This window comes from Urocampus carinirostris, chromosome 3 (genome assembly GCF_059441175.1).
Source record: "Urocampus carinirostris isolate Australia breed hairy pipefish chromosome 3, RoL_Ucar_1.0, whole genome shotgun sequence".
NCBI lineage: Eukaryota > Metazoa > Chordata > Actinopteri > Syngnathiformes > Syngnathidae > Urocampus > Urocampus carinirostris.
The window spans coordinates 48,273,621-48,295,591 of NC_142351.1; the positions used below are offsets into that span (position 1 = coordinate 48,273,621).

General features: G+C 40.2%; 1 protein-coding gene across 2 annotated transcripts in view; it reads left to right on the forward strand.

Moving 5' to 3' along the window:
• The window catches only part of ubr4 (ubiquitin protein ligase E3 component n-recognin 4), a 67,684-nt gene that overhangs the window by 3,206 nt on the left and 42,507 nt on the right, over positions 1-21,971 (forward strand). For both annotated transcript variants that reach the window (XM_088332137.1, XM_088332138.1), the window contains exons 2-32: positions 1,681-1,778; positions 1,884-1,987; positions 2,142-2,271; positions 2,450-2,589; positions 2,694-2,793; positions 4,357-4,498; positions 4,612-4,736; positions 5,996-6,120; positions 6,216-6,275; positions 6,356-6,546; positions 7,292-7,391; positions 7,468-7,605; positions 7,785-7,902; positions 8,668-8,709; positions 11,855-12,042; positions 12,135-12,291; positions 12,356-12,441; positions 12,566-12,735; positions 12,861-13,140; positions 16,482-16,614; positions 16,800-16,879; positions 16,962-17,090; positions 17,329-17,511; positions 17,609-17,731; positions 17,829-18,058; positions 18,209-18,327; positions 18,429-18,526; positions 20,323-20,480; positions 20,610-20,816; positions 21,039-21,140; positions 21,238-21,338. In XM_088332137.1, coding sequence (XP_088188263.1) covers positions 1,681-1,778; positions 1,884-1,987; positions 2,142-2,271; positions 2,450-2,589; positions 2,694-2,793; positions 4,357-4,498; positions 4,612-4,736; positions 5,996-6,120; positions 6,216-6,275; positions 6,356-6,546; positions 7,292-7,391; positions 7,468-7,605; positions 7,785-7,902; positions 8,668-8,709; positions 11,855-12,042; positions 12,135-12,291; positions 12,356-12,441; positions 12,566-12,735; positions 12,861-13,140; positions 16,482-16,614; positions 16,800-16,879; positions 16,962-17,090; positions 17,329-17,511; positions 17,609-17,731; positions 17,829-18,058; positions 18,209-18,327; positions 18,429-18,526; positions 20,323-20,480; positions 20,610-20,816; positions 21,039-21,140; positions 21,238-21,338 — 4,157 coding nt within the window. The remainder of the gene's footprint in view (positions 1-1,680; positions 1,779-1,883; positions 1,988-2,141; positions 2,272-2,449; positions 2,590-2,693; positions 2,794-4,356; positions 4,499-4,611; positions 4,737-5,995; positions 6,121-6,215; positions 6,276-6,355; positions 6,547-7,291; positions 7,392-7,467; positions 7,606-7,784; positions 7,903-8,667; positions 8,710-11,854; positions 12,043-12,134; positions 12,292-12,355; positions 12,442-12,565; positions 12,736-12,860; positions 13,141-16,481; positions 16,615-16,799; positions 16,880-16,961; positions 17,091-17,328; positions 17,512-17,608; positions 17,732-17,828; positions 18,059-18,208; positions 18,328-18,428; positions 18,527-20,322; positions 20,481-20,609; positions 20,817-21,038; positions 21,141-21,237; positions 21,339-21,971) is intronic.

The window sequence follows — 21,971 nt, forward strand, 5'->3', positions numbered from 1 at the left end:
GACCAGCTGAAGTTTATGGAGGGATATTTGAGCTAAACTGTAGAGGAGGGAATTGCAGTAATCAAGGCGTGAGGTGACATAATGTAGCCTATTGATCCTATGTCCTGTTTCAACATCAAATTAGTAAGTTATAAACACAACTAGTAATTACATCGACAATCTCTATATTATATACACACAATGTCTAAACGTGTGAATGCAAGACTGGGAAAAGCTAGATATGCACTATTTAATGTAAAGTGCTGTGAAAAAGTATTTGCTAACTTCACACCTACGTTTGTGATTCACACTTTATCACTGGTTAGTCATCTGGTCCTACGTGAAGAAGTAATTGTACCCCCCACCCCCTTTGTAAAATCACATTAATTGTGATTAACCATAGTTTTGGTCAAGCTGAGTTCTATTACACCGGCCACACTCAAAATTGATTGCCACAAACTAGGTTGAGTCAATAAATCACCTAAATTGAATCTGTTAGAGAAAGTGAAGTAGGGTACAAAATCTCAAGAACAATATTGACATGCCAGAAAAGAATACAAAAAGTGATTGAAATCTATCAGTCTGGAAAAGGTCACAAATCAATTTCCAAGTCTGTAGGGCTCCAGCGAACCACTGTCCCAGCCATTATCCACAAATGGAGAAAAGTGGGAACATTGGCAAACCTTCTCAGGAGTGGTCGACCAATTAATATTACTTCAAGAGACGACGGTTCATCCAGGAGGTTACAAAAGAACCTCGAAAAAAAAAATCCAAGGAACTGCAAGCCTCGCTGGTATCAGTTAAGGTCAGGGTTCATGTGTCCGCTATGAGAAAAACACTGGCCAAAGTGGCATCCGTGGAAGAGTTCCCAGGAGAAAACCACTGCTGTCTGAAAAGAACACACACTGTCAAAAAACATCTTTATCATCCTCAAGACTTCTGAAGTAACATTTTGTGGACTGATGAATCAAAAATTGAACCTTTTGGAAGGTGTGCAGCCCTGGCGTAAAAATAACATAATGCCTACAGTAAAGCATGGTGGAAGCAGTGTGATAATTTGGGCTGCTTTGCTGCCTCAGGCCAGGACAACTTGCTGTGGTTGGCGGAATAATACATTCTAATGTTTACCAGAAGATTCTGAAGGAGAACATCCGGTCATCAGTTCGTGCCCTCAAACTCAAGCACTCTCGGATCATACAGCAGGACAACGATCCCAAACACAACAGCAAGTCCTCTAAATGTCTCAAAAGACAAAACAAAATGAAGGTTCTGGAGTGGCCAAGTCAAAGTCCAGTTTTAAATCCAAATAGATGCTGTAGTGTGACCATAAACGGTTAGTTCGTGCTAGGAAAGCCTCCAATGTGGCAGATTTAAAACAATTTTGCAAAAAGTCAGCTAAAATTCCACAGCGTTGTGAAAGACGTTTGATTTCTGTTATTGCTGCCAAAGGTGACCCAACTCGCTATTAGGTTCATAGGGCCTCATAAGTTTTTGGGTGCCTTAACGAATTGAATCAACATTTCAAAACTGCATTTTGTATTTTATTGGGTTGTCTCTGTGTAATATTACAATTGGTTTGATGATATGATATCTTTTGTGAGTGATAAAGGGCAGAACTCACAGAAATCAGCAGGGGCAAATACTTCTTTACAGCACTGTATCGGACATGTAATGATTTTATTTTTATTTTCTTAATTGCAGTGAATCAGACATTCTTCATCACGACAAACAGTATGAGCCATTCTACTCGTCTTTTGTGGCTCTTTCTGCACATTACATCACCACAGTATGTGGGCAAAGTATGTAACATTTTGTTTTCTGTATTATATGAAGGCTTTAGTGGATGACCTTATTACAGAACGTCTGAATCTTGTTGTCCATAATGTTTTATTTTCTATTTTTAGTACCAAGAAATCAGTTGCTTTCAGTTGCCGGAGCATGCAAAGTTCTGATTGAATTCTCCTTGATGCGCCTTGAGAACCCAGATGAAGCATGTGCAGTATCCCAGGTGAGCGTTAAATTTAGTACTTCAGTTTAAACATTAATGACTACAATTTTGCAACCATTTTTTTACTCTGTTCGGCTTTTTTTGACTTCCTTTATTTTTTTTATGAATTTCATCATTCTTTTCAATGAATTGTGCTATCCATTTTACGTTGCAGAAACATCTGATTCTTCTTATAAAAGGACTTTGCACTGGGAGTAGCAGACTGGACCGCACCGAAATTATTACTTTCACTGCAATGATGAAGTCTGCCAAGCTGCCTCAAACCGTTAAAACCCTTTCTGACGGTAAACTAGTTTTTAATACCTATCCATGTATGACATAAAACCCAAACTTCTGGAGAATAATACTTTTGCCTTTGTGGCTATTCCGTGGGCAATATTGTTACTGTCTAATGCTATTCATAAACCATGTTGAAAATCTAAATCCTTAAATCATATTTTTGTATTGTTTTTGTTATAACAGTAGAGGATCAGAAGGAGGCACCCAGTGCCTCAAATCCAGAACTGCGACACAAAGAAGTTCAGTTAAACTTCTTTAATCAGCTAACATCTGTGTTTAACCCTGACCTTAGCAACATTTTGGGCCCTTCATCAACAATGCAGGTAAGACTTGCTACTGATGTAACATAAACAGCTGGAGGATGTCAGTGAACTTAATCTATGCATTGTGAATCCAAATACTTTTTTGGGTGGCGGGTTTTCAACAGGCAGAGAGTGATTGTGATGACCAGATGTCTGACCAAGCTGTGCACACAAAAATGAAGAATGCATTTGTCTCTCAGAATGTCTCAAGCCTACAAGAACTGGGTGAGTATAAACCCCCCAAAAATCTGGGACTCTACTCGCTCAGGATTTTTTTTAGTACCGTATTTTCACGACTATAAGGCGCACCCCCCAAAAAGTTTTTTGGTCCTATATTTTTCATATATAAGGCGCACCGGACTATTAGGCGCTACAGTGGGAACGTCAACAAAACGGTCAGATGGTTCAGTCAAGCTTATTAACCCCTTAACAGTCCAACTGCTCGCAAAGAAGCAAATTCGTGTCTCAGAAACGTGCGGACACGGTGTCTGTACGATGTCACCAATCACTTAAATGCGTCATTCCACATATCATTAGGAAGGTTAAACTCTTGGGATTCAAGAGATGTCAACCATGTCTTAGTTTCTATTTTCTTTTTCGCTGGCAACTGCACGGACAGCAAAGTAAGAATTTAATTGTGCAGGGAAACATTGTTCTTTACTTTGCATATGACAATAAACACTTTGAATGATATTGAATTTAAAAGTAGGCTCATCACAGAAACATCAAGATCAGTCTGAAACAAGATGCAGGAAAAATTTAAAGCCGGGGTAGCTCACCAAAGTTGTCTTGCAGCCATCACATTCAATTATGATACGCAACCACGGTCCTCTTATACCCGTGAGAGTAGTAAATCCAACCGCGTGAAATATTTTTACACTCCAAAACCCGCAATAACGCCGACAAATAATAAAAGAATTCCGCCGAGAAGCATCTGCGTCGATGGACGTTGCTTGTTGCTAGCTGTCTGTTATGTCTTGAATTCCTGTTTACAAATACAGACTACATTAGTAAAAAATGTTTTCTCCGGGCAGTAGAGCAACCTAACATGTGATTCACATCTTTGTCAGCCAATTGCAGGCTTTGATTTGCCCCGCTTTAGCCTATGCTAGCCTTTATATGCTAAATAGGACCCGCCTCCTGTACCTCCGAATAACTTTAGCCAATAGTGACCGATTCAAATGATGATTGACACATTGGTTAGTAACTGAAATGCTGTGTATATAGCCCAGCATACACCGCGGACTACTTTGCCTACGGGGGAAAATCTAGTCGGCGGCTGCTTGGATTAGTTGCGAGACCTTGCAACTCAATTTTGATCCATATAAATGGCTCATTGTATTATAAGGCGTATGGTCAGCTTTTGAAAAAAAATAAAGGCGTTTAGGTGCGCCTTATAGTCGTGGAAATATCATCCCTTATCCCCCAAAAAAGTACAGAAGGAAGTTTCTCATAAGACATGGCAATAGAATTTGTTTTCTTTTTTACGAGAGAAATATAATTTTGATATATTTAAAAATCTTTAAGTATTAAATTAATAGGTAATCCGGTGTTCAACTTAACTGGACATCTGCTGGGGTATACTAGAAGTATAACTGATGCAACCACAGCGATATTTAAAAATAATTCGGCAAAGTATAAAACCATAAACTTATTTACTCCAATTTTTAGGGGAAAATCAATTGTAAAAGTCAATTTGTATCAATGCCTCTCTGAGTTTTGAGGAAACTTTGTAATATACATATATTTTTGTCCTAAATGTTCAGTTGTTTGTCTTTATCTTCTCAGGGGGGTCTGAGAAGTTGCTTCGGGTGTGTCTCAACCTGCCCTACTTTTTGCGTTACATCAACCGTTTCCAAGATGCTGTTTCAGCAAACTCTTTCTTTATCATGCCCGCCACCGTTGCTGATGCCACAGCTGTTCGTAATGGGTAGGATGTGTTTGTCTTTTTTTTTTACTATATTTTTTAGGTCACACAAACATTGTGATCTGTTCTGTCTCACGTTACTACATACTGAATGTACTCTAACCTACCCTACCAAGGTTTCATTCTTTGGTGATTGATGTCACCATGGCTTTGGACACCCTTTCTCTGCCTGTACTTGAGCCACTGACACCAGGCAGACTACTCGATATGACTGTCCTGGCTTTGAGTTGTCTGTATGCTGGTAGGCTGATTTTTAAATTTTGAATTCTAATTTAAAGCATTTTCAAAATTATTGTTTTCTGTTCATGATCTAAAACAATTTTCGGGTCTTTGACTCCTGAGACTTCCTTTAAAAACATTCTATTCAAAAATTCAGTTGTAAACCTAATGTAATCCTGTTAAACACATTAAAATGCTCTAAAACGAAAGCGTCAGAATATTTCTAACTTACTTGATAATAATAGATAGATAGATAGATAGATACTTTATTCATCCCTGTAGGGAAATTCACTCTTCCAGCAGTATCCTTGTGTTGAAGATAAACAATAATAAAGTAAAAGGAATATAATACCTAAATACCCAATGTGACGTGTTGATATAGAGTATTTAAATAGTGCTACATAAAATAGACACTGTAATAAAATAGGTTAATATGCCATGTGGGTTAATGTGCTGATTTTTCATATTTGTCCGGGCCTGTGAACAAGCGATTTACCACATTAGTGCAAGTGCTTGCTTCGGAATTTCACTATGAGCGTAGTGTGTGCTCCACTCGGAACATTTCGTCTTGTCTCTTTTACTTGTATCTATTAATGCTATGGACACACTAAACACAATTGGGACATTTGGGGCTACGCTTTTTAACTGAAATCCATCAAGTACGCACAAGTAGACAAATTAGAGTTCGAGATAATTTAAATTGTTCGGTTTTGCATGAAGCGCAAGCCAATCTGAGTAGAAAAGGGTAAACGTAGTAAAGTTGCACAAACAAAATTGAAAGGGGAATACAATCTCACTTTACTAAACGTGCAGAAAAGGGAAAAATGAGTAACAATGAAGTACAACACCGTGACCATGATGGTTCATTGAGCACCGCTCTGTGCACCCAGATCAAACTAAAAGGCAATTGCTTTGAAAAAAGTGCAATGGAAAATTATCTGTCGGGTTTGTTTATTGAAGTGGGAAACAAGTTAGTTCTCTAAAATAAGCACTGACACAAAGTATCAAAGTGCTTTTCAAGAGGGGAGCGTTATCTGTCTAGTTTGTATCTTTATTTTGTTGGCGGGTAGCTGGAGATCGTCCTCTTGTCACATGCCACTAGAGCAAAAAGCCATTTAACTCATTTAACTAAGCGATTTTCTTGGCGCCCTGCAAGATTTTTATTGTAACTATGAATTTGCTTCATGTGCACTCATTGATTAAACAAACCTCATACTTACGTCCTGTGACTGAAAAATTGCTGGTTTTTCAGATGGAAAACTCAAACATTTTTGTGTTCAGGTGTGAGTGTGGCAACCTGCATGGCGATACTGCAGGTAGGAAGTGGCTTACAGGTTCGTTCTGCTTCCACTGGAACCAAAGAGGAAGAGTATGAAAACGATGCTGCAACAATAGTTCAGAAATGTGTAAGTTTTAATTCTCCAATATTCTGCCTTCTTAGCTAGAGTTGACAAAATGCTTTTTAAGTGTGTTAACTTGAATTGAATGTGTATTCAAACAGTTAGAGATCTATGAAATGATTGGGCAAGCCATCAACAATTCTCGTCGCGCTGGTGGAGAGGTCAATAGAAAATTCATAATACATTGTTCTTTTTGTGGGACTAACAGTTTAACCTTCTGTTTGTGTGTTGTTGTCTTTAGCATTACCAGAACTTCCAGCTTCTTGGTGCATGGTGCCTTTTAAACAGCCTTTACCTAATTCTTAACTTGAGCCCTACAGCCCTGGCTGATAAAGGCAAAGAGAAAGATCCATTGGCTGCCCTACGTGTCCGAGATATTGCCGCTCGCACTAAAGACTGTGCTGGGTCACCAAAGTTGGGTCCTGGTAAAGGGTAAGTGATGACTAGTTATCTTTGGAATATTATTTTTTCAGTTCAGTTTACTCTGTATTTCTTTGCAAAGTTTGCCGGGTAAAAATAGATGATATTTACAACAATTATGGCAAGGCACAGATCAACTGAGTGAAAAGACATAAGGGATGTTCATTCACACTGATAGGGATGGCAACACACTGACCGCAGAACGCACTGCTCTTATCAGCCAGTCAACCAACACCAACCTTTGCAGAGGCCCCCCACATTGGGGAACACTGAAACTAAGAATACACATTAGTCTTCAAACATAAAAGTGTGAAATAGAACAGCATTTTTAGTAAAGTTAAAAGTTAAAATAATCAAACTTGTAAGTGATTGTAATGTTAAGCTAAGCCATTTGAAGTCGCAATTTTTAATTAAAAACCCGTAACAAAGCCACTAAACAGCTTTTCTATGTGTGCTTCAAGAGCAAGCCACACATAATTTTAATTTTTAATAAGAAGGCAAGTTAGGTAACGTTTTTTTCTTTACGTGCCTGCATAGATCTTTTATTAATGGGACTCGAAAGGTGCAAAAATACCAAGATTCCTCGTCCATTGATTCACTTAAAGGTCACAAATTAAAATCAGCAAAGTGAACTTTGAAGGAGTTAGAAACCAATTAAAGAAATCCTTAATATAGCATGTCATTAGGATTAGCTACAAAAATCAACTCCATTGTATGATGCATATGAATCTAAATGTGCTATTTATTCTCTTTAAAGCCACCAAGGTTTTGGAGTTTTGTCTGTAATCTTGGCCAATCATACCATCAAACTTTTAACATCACTTTTCCAAGATTTACAAGTTGAAGCCCTGCATCGAGTAAGTCCATTCTTTTGAAATACTGATTACTAATCATCTTCAGGAAGGGCAATAACCCATTATCATTGCCTTGCAGGGATGGACAAGTGATGGTCCACCTGCTGAGCTTAACATCATGGCACAAAGTACTTCAATCCAGAGAGTCCAAAGGCTCATTGACTCTGTACCACTGACAAACCTTCTATTCACTCTTCTTTCCACTGCCTACAAAAAGGTATTGCATATGATACCCAACCTTTTTCCCAAGTTGTATTCATGTGATTATGGCTGATTAAAAGAAATATTCTTGAGCTGATAAGGATGTTGTAGGTAATTAGAAGGGATGAAGAAAACTGTGCATGACATCCCATTTTTGACTGCTTTTTCAGTTGCATTTCTCATATCTTCCATCAGGCTTGTGTTCTTCAGCGCCAGAGAAAAGGTTCAGTCAGCAGTGATGCCAGTGCTTCAACTGATTCCAACACTTACTATGAGGATGATTTCAGCAGCACTGAAGAGGACAGTAGTCAAGGTAAATTGTGCCCAGCACTTTGGTAAGCCCCAGGTTTCTGTGCACCAAGTAGTTTAACAGCATCACCTCAAACATGTTGATTGTATATTTTCATATGTATTCTATTTGTGTAGATCCAGTTTCTGAATTACAATACTTACCTCTTGTCTAGTACACTCATTGACACTTATTCTCTGCCCTTTAACAGCAAGAGTTATGTAATGACTGGTGTAATCTAATCATTGAGGTTCTTAAAAAGTTATTAAATGTAACAGGGTCATCACTGCTATTTCATAAAGAAGTATCTCAATTGTTGGCATTTTATTTGCATTTTTGCATGTGTTTCATTGGAAACATTCCATTTATGCAAAAAATTAAAAATGGCAAAAAATGGAGATAAGTCTTTTCAGAATAGCAGCAATGATATGTAAGTCTGAGGGTTGAATTACATATAATTACAGCTCTGTGAAACTGGGGAACTGTTGTAACATTATACAGACCATCTGTTTAATATTCATAAAGCTTTATCTACAGACTTGAAAGACCTTAGTTCTGTCTCACCAGCAGCATGTAGGCCAGTGCAAAAATCAGCTGATATTTGTGTTTGTTGTGTCAGTGTATGGAGCTGTTATTCAAGGATATACATCACTTTTGTTTCCGGGTTTCTGTTGTGGTATAAGAGGAGTGAGAAGGATAAACACATGCATACCACTCACAAAAATGTCATTTACATTTTTGTTTAGCCACCCTACATGATAGTGCAGTTGACAGTGTCTACTATCTCAGCAGAGAGAAGACAGGAGAAGACAAGTGAAGCTTGTGTCTCAGGTCAGCAGTTTTCTGTCCTCAGGTCAAAAGACTTGGTGTACATACACTTCACTGTCCTACACTCATTTTGTTATCGTATGTCCCACTATGTAGGTTGTGAGCTAGAGCTAAATTAGTATAGGAAAGAGCCACAGAGGAAGGAACTTTGGCAAAATGTCAGTTCTTTGAAATGTTCCTTTTGTCATAATAGTCTAAATTTAGATAAGATTCTTTTTTTTTTGTCAAAGAGGTTCATCTGTGGTTCAATGTGCTTGAAAGGATAATACCAATGGTCTTATTATGTGGGTCTTTAGTCAACTACTTCATATCCACAGATGGTGCATGATGGTAAGGAACCTGCACTTCTGTACCATATTATTTTCTTGGGTTGTACAGTTGTTAGGGTTTAAGGTAAGTTGTATATAGCTTCAACATCTACCCATGTCCTCAGAAATTAAAGGCCACATAAGATTGTATTGGACATAGATATGTGTAAAGATGGGGTAAGTAGACCTAGTTACCTGGCTCTCCGTGTTTTGCTCACAATTTTAAATAAAATCATTACATCATGGACATTTCTCAAACAAAAGCAAACAAAAAAGGTGTAACCCACTTGAAAATCAGTGGTATTATTCTTGGATATGATGAATTAAAGTTGTGCTTGTACTGTGCGCTGACACATACTATGCTGCGTTTCACTGATATCTGACAAGTTATACTTTTTTTGTGTTGCATGCAAATGTGAATATCTACTTAAAGCTACAGTTTTGCAATTACCTGGAAAGTTTAGTGTTGTTATTTGCAAATCCATGCCTAAAGCCTGCAACCGAGAGTTGATCTCAAAAGTCTTGTGGGGCTTTTCAAAAGAGCAGGGAAATTTACAGTACACCTTTTTCCAGAGTTTGGATAGAATAAATGAGTAAAATTGAGTTTGTTTGAAGTGATGGTTGTCACATTATTTTATGCAGGCGTTGAGTTTTGCTCTCATCATCATGCTACTATTGAATAAGGTCAGCAATAACAAATTTTCCCTGCCTCCGTAATGTTCCAATCCAGTTTGTTTGTAGCACACATCAAAACATCTGGACTTAATCTTTGTAAAAATTTGTTAAAAAAATTGTTAGAATATTTTTGGGCCGTTTACTCTGGTTGCTCTGTCAGACCCAGCTTTGTACAATATTGATGTAATCCAATTACATTATATCTTGTGAATTTACCACTTTTGTTTGGAAGAAAATATTACCTCCTTGTAGTTATTATTTTTCCGTGTGCTATTTAGGGGGTTTATAAAAAAAATAATTACCGTATTTTCCGCACTATAGGGCGCACCGGGTTATAGGGCGCACCCCCAAAAAATAGTTTTGGTCCTATATCTTCCATACATAAGGCGCACTGGATTATAAGGCGCTACAATAGGAACGTCGACAAAACAGTCAGATAGTTCAGTCAAACCTATAACCCCCTTAACATTCCGAAAGCTTGCAAAGAAGCAAATACGTGTCTCAGACATGTACGGAAACAGTATCTGTACGATGTCACTCAAATGCATCGTTCCAAATATCATTCAGAAGGTTAAAGTCTTGGGATTCAAGAAATGCCAACCATTCCTTAGTTTCTATTTTATTTTTCGCTCGCAACTTTACCGTGCATATGACAATAAACACTTGGAATTGAGTTTAATTTAAAAAAAGACCCATCACAGAAACATCGAGATCACTCTGAAACAAGATACTGGGAAAATATATAGCCGGAGTAGCTCACCGAAGTCGTTGTGTTCAATAATGATGTGAAACCATGGTCCTCTTATATCCGTGAGTGTAGTAAATCCAGGAGAGTAAAATATTTACAAATACAGAATAGTAAAATATGTTTTCTCTATGCCGTAGACAACCAAATTTGCTATTCACATTCATCTTTTCAGCCAATTGCAGGCTTTGTTTTGCCCCTTTAGCCTATGCGAGCCTGTAAATGATAAAAAGGATCAGCCTTCTTTCTCTCAGAATAACTTTAGCCAATAGTGATCGATTCAAATGATGATTGACACACTGGCTGGGAAATGAAACGCCGGCATATGTATCCCAGCATACACCGCGGACGACTTCGCCTTCGGAGGAAAATCTAGTCGGCGGCTGCTTGCCTTACTTGCAAGACTTTGCGACCTAATATTGATCCATATATAAGGCGCACTGTATTATAAGGCGCATGGTCAGTTTTTGAAAAAAATAAAGGCCTTTAGGTGCGCCTTATAGTGCGGATAATACGGTATAAAAAGTTATCCCATTTTTTTAAAGAACTGTCTTTCATTAATTTCATTATCGGTGAAATAGGGTAATAATATAAATGATTATTGATAGGTGAATAGATTTAGATGTTTGAATATCAAGAAAATGTAGATGAAAGTAGAATTGTGTATTTGAATTTGTGTAAAATAAATTCTCCTTTCCCCAAGATGTTCTTTCATGGTAATCGTGCATGTTCAACACATAACAGTTATGCTTACAAAATCCAAAACATCAAAAGCATGTTTATCTGGCCTCGTCATTATGAATGTGAAACACAACTTTGTTGTTATTCAAACTGCCATAGGATTTCACAACTACCGCTTCTTTATGCGATACACACATATTCATTTGTTGCCTTTGGTTCTAGCTTTCTTCTGTTTTAATGTACAAATCCCTGGACATAAAATTATTGGGTGTGTGCAATGCATTACATAACATTTATGTCCTTGTGTTTTATAAAAACTAATGTAACAGTCAAACTACTTTCCTTAAAATATTGTCCTTAAATGAGATTCATCAACCTAACACCGTTCCGTATTTTATGACACACTATATTTAATTAGCTATTTAGAATAGTGTGTAAATAGATGTGTTATGCTGTTGGTTAGAATGAACTACCTTTGCATAATTCATGACTACTATTTTGACCGCAAATTATTTTCTTAAGGCTAATTTATTACTACCTTTGTCCTCCTTTAAGTGGATATTCATCATTGAATGTTTACAATTGTTATATTTTTGTCTACTCTGTTTAGTCATGTTGGTGTCACAAAATAGTCTGAAGTTTGACCACTACCACACTATAAAAATGGATATATATATATATATGGAAATCTGTTGGCATCAATGAATAAATGAGTCTCAGAAATGTGTTCCCATTGCAGATGATGACAGTGAACCAATTCTAGGACTTTGGTTTGAAGAGACAATTTCACCCTTCAAAGACAAAGTAGCTCCCCCTCCGCCTCCACCACCACCTCCACCAGAGACCTCACCTAGATTGAAGAGCCCCAGCAAGCAAAATCCAAGCGAGAATGGCAACATTTTAGCTGGTCGTAAAGATCCAGAGCTTGTTAGTTGTTTTTTTTAACTGCAACAATAGTCTCGACTAATTTGATAAAGTATTTTACGATCGTTAATTTGTTTGTTTTTGTTTCCCTACAGTTTCTCAGTTTAGCCTCTAGTATCTTGAACTTCATTACAACCTCCATGCTCAAATCCAGGAACAACTTCATCCGAAACTACTTAAGTGTATCTTTGACTGAGCAACACATGGCAACATTAGCCAGCATAATTAAAGACGTGGACAAAGATGTAAAAGGTATGCTGAAAAAGCTGTTCCGAACTTCTTCTGATAGTCAATGTGCAACTTGTATTCCCCCCAGGCTCCTCAGATGAGGCCTTCTCTTTAGCTCTTTATCACTTCAACCACACACTAGTTACATCTGATCTGCCGTCCCCTTCCCTACAGGTAAAAGGATTACAATTCTGCAAATTCAGTAATATACATGTTTGTAGGATATGTACATAAAATACTTCTTTTATTAACAGTAAACACTTCCTGATGTATTCTGTACAATTGTCTCTTTTCTTAGAATACCCTTCTTCAGCAACTTGGTGTTGCCCCCTTTTCTGAGGGTCCCTGGCCCTTATACATTCACCCTCAGTCACTTTCCGTTCTCTCAAGGCTTCTCCTCATCTGGCAGCACAAAGCGAATGTGCAAGGAGAGCCTGATGTACCTGAGTGTATGAAAGTGTGGGAAAGGTATTGTTACCATTACATTCACAAAGATTTTTAGGCCCAACCTTGTTTTCATTGAGGCAGAAACTGCTGAATTTTAAATACCTAACGATGTTGGTCTAACCACTTTCTTTATTTTTCATACATAGATTTTTGGGAACACTGAAGCAGCACACAGTTCAGGGAGTAGTTCATGGCGAGGATGACCTTAATGTGGAGCACCTTCAACTCATGTTATTGCTGTTCCACAACCTGTCAGAACGTGGCAGATGGACTGTCCTCACTTTGGTCACTCAGGCAATAACTGATGTGGCACTGAGCAGAGACGGCCAGCTGAAAGCTGTGCCGCTTAACTTGGCTCGTTTGCTGCTTGTTTTTGACTATCTGCTGCGCCACTACTCAAAGGCACCTTTGTACCTATTTGAACAGGTAGATCCTATAGATATTTTTAATGCCTAGTGAATTTATAACTATATTTGATAACTAAATTAATAAAACAATTAATAATAAAACTACATTTAAAATATTTCCTCCCCAAGTACCCCAAAGTTTATTAATAGCAGAATGACATGATATTTACAACTACCGGGAATTGATGACAGATTATGCAACTTCAAAATCCATCCATCCATCCATCCATTGTCTTCCGCTTATCTGGGGTCGGGTCGCAGGGGCAGCAGCCTTAAAAAGGAAGCCCAGACGTCCCTATCCCCAGCCACCATCTCCAGCTCATCTGACGGGATCCCGAGGCATTCCCAGGCCAGCCTAGAGACATAGTCTCTCCAGCGTGTCCTGGGTGGACCCCGGGACTCCTGCCGGCTAGACATGCCCGGAACATCTCCTGAGGGAGGCATCCAGGAGACATCCTTATCAGATGCCCAAGCCACCTCAACTGGCTCCTCTCAATCCGGAGGAGCAGTGGCTCTACAGTGTAGAGTCTACACAGTCCCTCCCGGATGACTGAGCTTCTCACCTTGTCTCTAAGGGCGAACCCAGACACCCTACGGAGGAAACCCATTTCAGCCACTTGTATCCGGGATCATGTCCTTTCGGTCATAACCCACAGTTCATGACCATAGGTGAGGGTAGGAATGTAGAACGACCGGTAGATCGAGAGCCTTGCCTTTCGGCTTAGCTCCCTCTTCACAACGACGGACCGGTACAGGGTGCGAATGACTGCAGACGCTGCACCGACCCTTCTGTCGATCTCCCGTTCCAGCCTACCCTCACTCGTGAACAAGACCACAAGATACTTGAACTTCTCCACTCGGGGCAAGATCTCATCCCCAACCTGGAGGGAGCATGCCACCCTTTTCCAGCTGAGTACCTTGGTCTTGGACTTAGAAGTGCTGATCCTCATCCCGGCCGCAACACACTTGGCTGCGAATCGCTCCAGTAATAGCTGAAGATCACGGCCTGAGGAAGCCAACAGTACCACGTCATCTGCAAAAGGCAAGGATGCAATGCTGAGGTCCCCAAACCGGACTCCATCCCCACCAAGGCTGCGCCTAGAAATTCTGTCCATAAAAGTTATGAACAGAATCTGTGACAAAGGGCAGCTCTGGCGGAGTCCAACCCTCACCGGGAAACAATTCGACTTATTGCCGGCAATGCGGACCAGACTCTGGCACCGGGCGGACTGGGACCGCACAGCTCCCTTACTCCCGAAGCACCCCCCACAGGGCCTCCCGAGGAACACGGCCAAATGCCTTCTCCAAGGCCACAAAACGCATGTAGCCCTGATAGGCAAACTCCCTTGCACCCTTAAGTACCCTTCAGAGGGTATAGGAGCTGGTCCAGTGTTCCATGGCCGGGACGAAAACCCCACTGTCCCTCCTGAATCAGAGATTCGACCTCCTGGCGGACCCTCCTCTCCAGTACCCCTGAATAGACCTTACCGGGAAGGCTGAGAAGTGTGATTTCCCCTGTAGTTGGAACACACTCTCCGATCCCCCTTTTTAAGAGAGGGGAACCACCACCCCAGTCTGCCAGTCCAAAGGCACAGTCCCCGATGTCCACGCGATGTTGCAGAGGCATGTCAACCATGACACACCCACAACGTCCAGAGCCTTAATGAACTCCAGGCGGATCTCAACGACCCCCAGGGCCCTGCCACCGAGGAGCTTTTTGACCACCTCAGTGACTTTAACCTCAGAGATATGAGGGCCCAACTCAGAGTCCTCCGGCTCTGCTTCTCTAGAGGAAGACGTGTCGGTGGGATTGAGGAGGTCTTCGAAGTACTCTGCCCACCGATTCACAACGTCCCGGGTCGAGGTCAGCAGCGCCCCATCGCCACTATACACAGTGTTGACGGCACACACAACCCCCCACCCCCAAGACGCCGAATGGTGGACCAAAATTTTCTCGAAGCCGTTCGGAAGTCGCATTCCATGGCCTCACCAAACTCCTCCCATGCCCGAGTTTTTGCCTCGGTAACCGCCGAAGCCGCATCCCGCTTGGCCAGCCGATACCTGCCAGCTGCTTCCAGAGTCCCACAGGCCAGGAAGGCCCGATAAGACTTTCTTCAGCTTGACGGCATCCCTCTCCGCCGGTGACCACCAACGGGTCTGAGGGTTGCCGCCACGGCAGGCACCGACTACCTTACGGCCACAGCTCCGATCAGCCGCCTCGACAATGGAGGCGCGAAACTTGGTCCACTCGGACGGTCGATCATCGAACTATGGCCTAGGGTGTCCTGGTGCCAAGTGCACACCCTTATGTCTGAACATGGTGTTCGCAATGGACAAACCATGACGGGCACAGAAGTCCAATAACGATACACCACTCGGGTTTAGGTCAGGGGGCCTGTTCTTCCCAAGCACCCCCCTCCAGATCTCACTGTCATTGCTCACGTGAGCGTTGAAGTCTCCCAGCTGTACAAGGGATTCCCCAAGGGCGCGCTCTCCAGCACACCCTCCAAGGACTCCAAGAAGGGTGGGTACTCTGAACTGCTATTTGGTGCATAAGCACAGACAACAGTCAGTATCCGTCCCCACACCCGAAGGCGGAGGGACACTACCCTCTCATCTACCGGGGTGCACCCCAACCAAGAGGCGCTGAGCCGTGGAGCAACTGAAATGCCCACACCGACTCTGCGCCTCTCACCACGGGCAACTCCAGAGTGGGAGAGAATCCAACCCTTCTCGAGAGGACTGGTACCGGAGCCCAAGCCGTGTGTGGAGGTTAGTTCGACTATATCTAGTCGGAACTTCTCAACCTCACACACCAACTCGGACTCCTTCCCTGCCAGATAGGTAACATTCCATGCCCCAAAAGCCAGTTTCTGTAGCCGGGGATCGTGGCGCCAAGGACCCCTTCCTTCGCTGCCACCCAACTGCCTACACACACGACCCCTCCCACAGGTGGTGAGCCCATAGGAAGAGGGACCCACGTCGTCTCGTCGTGCTGTGCCTGGCCGGACCCCGTGAGCAACGGCCTGGCCACCAGGCGCTCGCTAGCGGACCCCTCCTCCAGGGCAACTTCAAAATGAACTGAAAACGCAAACTTGGGAAACCAAAACGAACCGTTAAGAGAAATTAATTGTAGTTGACTATTGGCTTGAGTAAAAAAACAGTTTTAAGCCTTTTTGTCACTAATTGGTGAAGGCAAGTATACTGCTGATGGGCAATTATTACATTTATTTAAAAAAAAATCCATACATTATCAGTAGTTTCTATGTAAGTTTTTTTAACCTTTTGTTCCTAGTAGTTTGCAACCTTGGTAGCAGTTAATTGAACGCTTTGATTCCTAGTTGTGAATTTTATTTTCAGGTGCAGTACAATCTCCTCACCCCTCCATCGAGTGGACCAAATTCTCACCAGGATGTCGGCAAGCGTAGCAGCATTCCGCTATACTATGGTTTTAAAGAGGTGGAGGAGAATTGGGCCAAGAACTGTCAGAGCAGTAAGTGAACAACTTTATTTCCAGTAACCTGCAAGTGCCAAGGTCAAGAAAAACTGATTGTAAAAAAAAAAAAAAAAACACATCAAAATGATCTGTTTGTCATACGGATAACCATCCCATAAAGCATTGCAGCTAAAAAGGGTGTTCCCCAATAATGTAAATTTGTTTCACCTTTTTATTTCCAGATTCAAATGTTCAGCCAAAATTCTACTGTGTCTTGTCCCCTGAGGCATCTGAAGATGATATTAGTAGGCTAGATGTTAAAGTGAGACTTTTTATTTTTTATGTTGTTTTTTTAAAGGATCTGTGATGAGTCTTTCAATGTGCATTTCTTTCGTCCTTGGTAGGTTTTTCCAAAGCTGTTCAACGGAGCAGTGAAATATGATGAACTTTATGCTTGGCTGATCTCACTCCTGGCAGCCGGTTCGCAGCTTGATACAGCAAAAAGACCGGAAAATAAGTCCATCATGCCAATGGTGAGAGCAAACAACTAATACGAGACACAAGCTTGTTCACAATCTCCTGATTTCATCTCCAAACAACGGACATTTTCCTAACATTACCTAACTAATTCATAACATGGGCTCAAAAATATACAACAAAGACAAACATTTACTCTGAACAAATTGTTAAGCTGTACAGACAATACAAGCAATACAATGTGCTGACATTGTTTGTTGTTTGACTAAACAGCTGTTAATTTTGTCTGTATAGGAGGCATGTTCCATACAGTACTTCTTCTTAATTCTATGGAGGATTTTGGGGGCTTTACCACCTTCAAAAGCTTACATGGAGCAGCTCAAGTCTGGGTGTGGTGAATCCAGTGAGGGTGACATTCTTCATACACTGCGATGGTCATCACGTCTCAGAGTGTCTACATACGTAAATTGGATTAAGGTTTGTTTAAGGGTTTACAGAGGTGTAATATTTCACCATTTCACTTGTTATGTGGTATGTTTGTGGTTTGTGACAAAATGCATGTCCGCACATACAGGAGCACTTGGTGAAGCAGGGAATGAAAGCAGCTCAGGCAGCCTCTTTGGTGGAGTTTACAGCTGCTAAGTGCAGCACAGTTAAATATGATGTGGAGCTAGCAGAGGAGTACATTGCTCGACAGGTTGTGTTTTGAAGCTTACTATCAACAGTGAACACAATGAACATTTTGTGGTCATGGACCCTTTTTTTCTCATTTTATTTTACTGTATACTTGGCAGATCTCAATGTTCTCCAGTGTTGACCCAAAGTCTATCGTTCAAATCGATCAGCTTCCCTCGCTCCAAGCCATCTATACCCTGGACGCTGTCGTTTCCAAAGTGCAGGTGTCACTGGATGAACATTTGTCCAAGGCTGCGGTTGAGACAGACTCTCAGAGGTCATCAGATGTCACAAAGAACTTGTTGTCTGCCACGTTGCAGCTTGCTGATGTCTACACAGCCTTTACGAGGTGATCTTTTTTGGGAGTGCTACTCATTTAAACTGGAATTAGGATTGCCTACCATACTCAACCCGTTTCACTAGTTATAGTTTTTTTTTGGTCTTAATTTTTTTTTTTCCCACATTCACCCTCAAAAAGTCCAGCCTTGATTTGTTTCAGGTCTTATCTACTCATGAACATACCAGAAGAAGGGGAAAACAAGCTGTCAAATACCAAGCTTCAGGGTTATGCTGCAGTGCTTTCAATTGGCTCCACTCGCTGCAAGGCTAACTTGCTCGGTATGACGCTATATTTATTGAGTAAATAAATGCACAACAGTGTGCTAAGTTCTACTTAAAGTTTTGAGTTTCTCATTAACTTTTGGAATTAACACTTTTAGGGCAAAATCTCATGCAGAACTTACCATCAGTTGTGCAGTCACTATGTGAGACGTGGAATAGTATACATACCAACGAATTCCCAAACATCGGATCCTGGGTAAGTAGCTAGAAGAATAAAAAAACAGTGACTCATTTTGGAGTTTACTGAATACTGCGCACTGTGAGTGACAGACCAACAACTGATAAGAATCTGCATTTATAATGCTGTGAAAAAGTTTTAGACTTCTTCTTGATTTCTGTGTTTTTGGCATAGTTATCACTCACAAAGCATTCAGATCATCAAACCAATTGTGATAATGCACAGGGACAACCCATAGAAATACAAAATGCAAGTTTGAAATGTTGATTCCATTTAGTAAGGCACAAAAAGATCTAGGTCTATCTGGCCCTCTTTAAAAAAGCAATTCCCTCTCCTTGTTAAATCACAAAGTAACTCACAGTTAAATCACAGTTTTGGGAAAGCTGAGTTCAATTCCACAGGCCACACTAACATTTGATTACACCACTTGTGTTGAATCAATAAACCACTCAAATTAAATCTGTTGGACAAAGCAAAGAAGGCTACAAAATCTCAAGAACACAATTGACATGACACGATCTAGAGAAATTCAAGAAGAAATTAGTATAAAAGTGATTGAAAGCCATCAGTTTGGTAAAGATCACAAAGCCATTTCCAAGGCTTTGTGGGGGTCCAGCGAACCACTGTCAGAGCCATTGTCCACAGATGGTAAAAACTGGGAACTCCGGCAAACCTTCCTAGAAATGGTTGACCAACTAAGATTTCTTCAAGAGTACGACGACAACTCATCCAGGAGGTTAAAAAAGAACCTCAGAAACATCCAAGGAACAACAGGGCTTGCTGGCTTCAGTGATCCAAAACACACCAGCAAGTCCACTTCTGAATGGTTAAAAACGAAAAAATTAAGGTTCTGGAATGGCCAAGTCAAAGTCCGAATTTAAATCCAATTGAGATGCTGTGGTGTGACCTTAAACAGGCAGTTCATAATAGAAAACCTTCTAGTACGGCAGATTTTAAACAATTTTACATAGAAGACTAGGCAAAAATTGCTCCACAACGTTTTGAAAGACTTATTACCAATTATCGTAAACATATAATCTATTTTGTTGTTGCCAACAGTGGCCCAACTTGCTATTAGGATCAAGGGGCAATTACTTTTTTTACACATGGCTATAGGTCTTTTTTTGTTCCTTAAATTGAATTAACATTCCAAAACTGCATTTTCGAGTTTTCTTTGTGTGATACTATAATCGGTTTGATGATCTGAAGCATCCATAAGTGATAATTATGCAAAAGAACAGAAATCAGGAAAGGGAGAGAATACTTTTTCACAGTGCTGTAATTGTGTTGTGTGCGGTTATTGTGTATTTTTAAGCACTTTTTCCCCCTCTAAAAATAGCGGGAATTTGCACTCGATGAACATTCTAAAATGGGGATTGGCTTCATGAAAATAAAATGAGTTCTGCACACATACACAAACAATTGGTTTTATTTCGATGTTTTCTTTTTTTTCAGGGTTTGCCTTATTTGCTATATGTGTTAAAGCATTTACAATAAATATGATTATAATTTTCCACCAATTGAAGAATTTTGGAAAAAGGTTATTAAGCCCTATTGACTTAAATTGATACATTACCTATGTCTTCCTTATTTTTTTTATTCAGTCTTTTTTTTTTAATTTTCCTATTACCTACCAATAGAGTGAGGAGACTGAGTAAAGTTTTCTTCCAGAATGGCACAATAACATACAATATGTGCACCCTAGTGCACTGTAGATTTCTGTCAAAGGACAAAGCCAGTATCATTTTTAACCAGATTTTTATTAAAGCTGTATGTTGTTTTAACATTTAACAAATATTCTGTTTTGCTTTCAGCGCAATGCATTTGCAAATGATACCATTCCATCAGAGAGTTACATCAGTGCTATTCAAGCAGCGCATCTGGGAACACTGAGCTGCCAGTCGTTACCATTGGCCTCGTCTCTCAAACACATTCTTCTGTCTTTGGTCCGTCTGACCGGTGACCTTATCGTGTAAGTGGTAGTCCAGTGCGGGCAAGATATAAATGGATCGTTTAAAATGTCTTGTTTTTTTTGCTATGTGATGAAATAAATGGAACAAAGTTTGAGTATTTCCCTAATTTATTGTTCCTTGTGTTTTAGTACAGAGGAGGTGAATGCCTCTCAAATTGTTCGTTCACTGCTTCCTCTCTTGTTGGAGAACAGTACAGAGAGTGTGGCCGATATCTGTACCACATCCCTAGAGCGCATTCTTGGCCCATCAGAGTCTGACGCCTTTCTAGGCCGTATCTATGAACGCTTGGTGACTGGATGTTACAATATCATTGCAAATCACTCTGACCCAAGCAGGTAAGAGTCTTGCTGTAAAAAAGTTTATTTTATCCCTATTTTCCGCCAGTAAGGGAGAGTTCTCCTTTCTGCGCATCAAGCTAGATTCCGGCAGTTTCAGTTCTATTCTGGTGGTCACCTTTTGTGTTCATCAAAGATGGAATTGCAGTAGTTACATTTGAAACTTTGGTTTCACATGAACTGAAAACGTTAAATCGTTTGTACTATTCACTTGGATTACAGCGGTTTGGATGAGTCTATCCTTGAGGAATGCCTTCATTACCTCGAAAAACAACTTGAGAGTGTCCAAGTGCGCAAAGCCATGGAGGAGTTCTTTTCTTTCGGGTACCTTTTTTTTTTAAAAGCATGACAGGCAATACTTTTGTGACCATAAACACAACTTTCTCACATGTTGCATCTTTCTTTTTTCTTTTTTTTTCAGCGGTGAGCTTGTCCAAATTATGATGGCAACAGCTAATGAAAGTTTATCTGCAAAATTCTGCAACAGAGTTCTAAAATTTTTCACAAAGCTTTTTCAGCTTGGTGAGTTAACCAGTTAATAAAGTTTTGTTCTTGTTGTCATTTATTATTTATTTTACTAGCAATATCAATAATATTATTACCTTAGTTATTCATGTATAACGCGCACCCATATTTTATTTATTATTAAAATTTGGTATGCAATTCTGTTTCACTTTTTCCTCACCTTTAACTTTGTGGTTGGATCCAGAAATGAACTCGGGTCGTGGCGGTGAGAGCAACAAATCCTAACCACCTGACCACCAGTGATACAGATGACATGTGAAAAGGCATTCCATTTTCTCATTGTCACACTATTTTAGGCACAATACCAGGGACAAATCCTACAGAATGGAGAAAACAGAAAGTCGTCCTAAAAAATAGAAATTAGGATGAGAGAAACAACTCTTTGGTGTAGCTAATGATGAATCAGACTTTGAAGGGCAATATATACATGCATTGTAAATTTGAAATTGGTATTGTGTTCATAGTTTTAGTTGTCAATAAACTTTAAAAATGACCTTACATATTCAACAATGATAGTCACTTGGAATGCTTAGAATAAAAGAATAAAATACATTTTTTGTCATTGTGACATGTGATAAGATAAATGCAACAAAATGAACATTGGTCTCTGGTACTTTGACTAAAAATAGT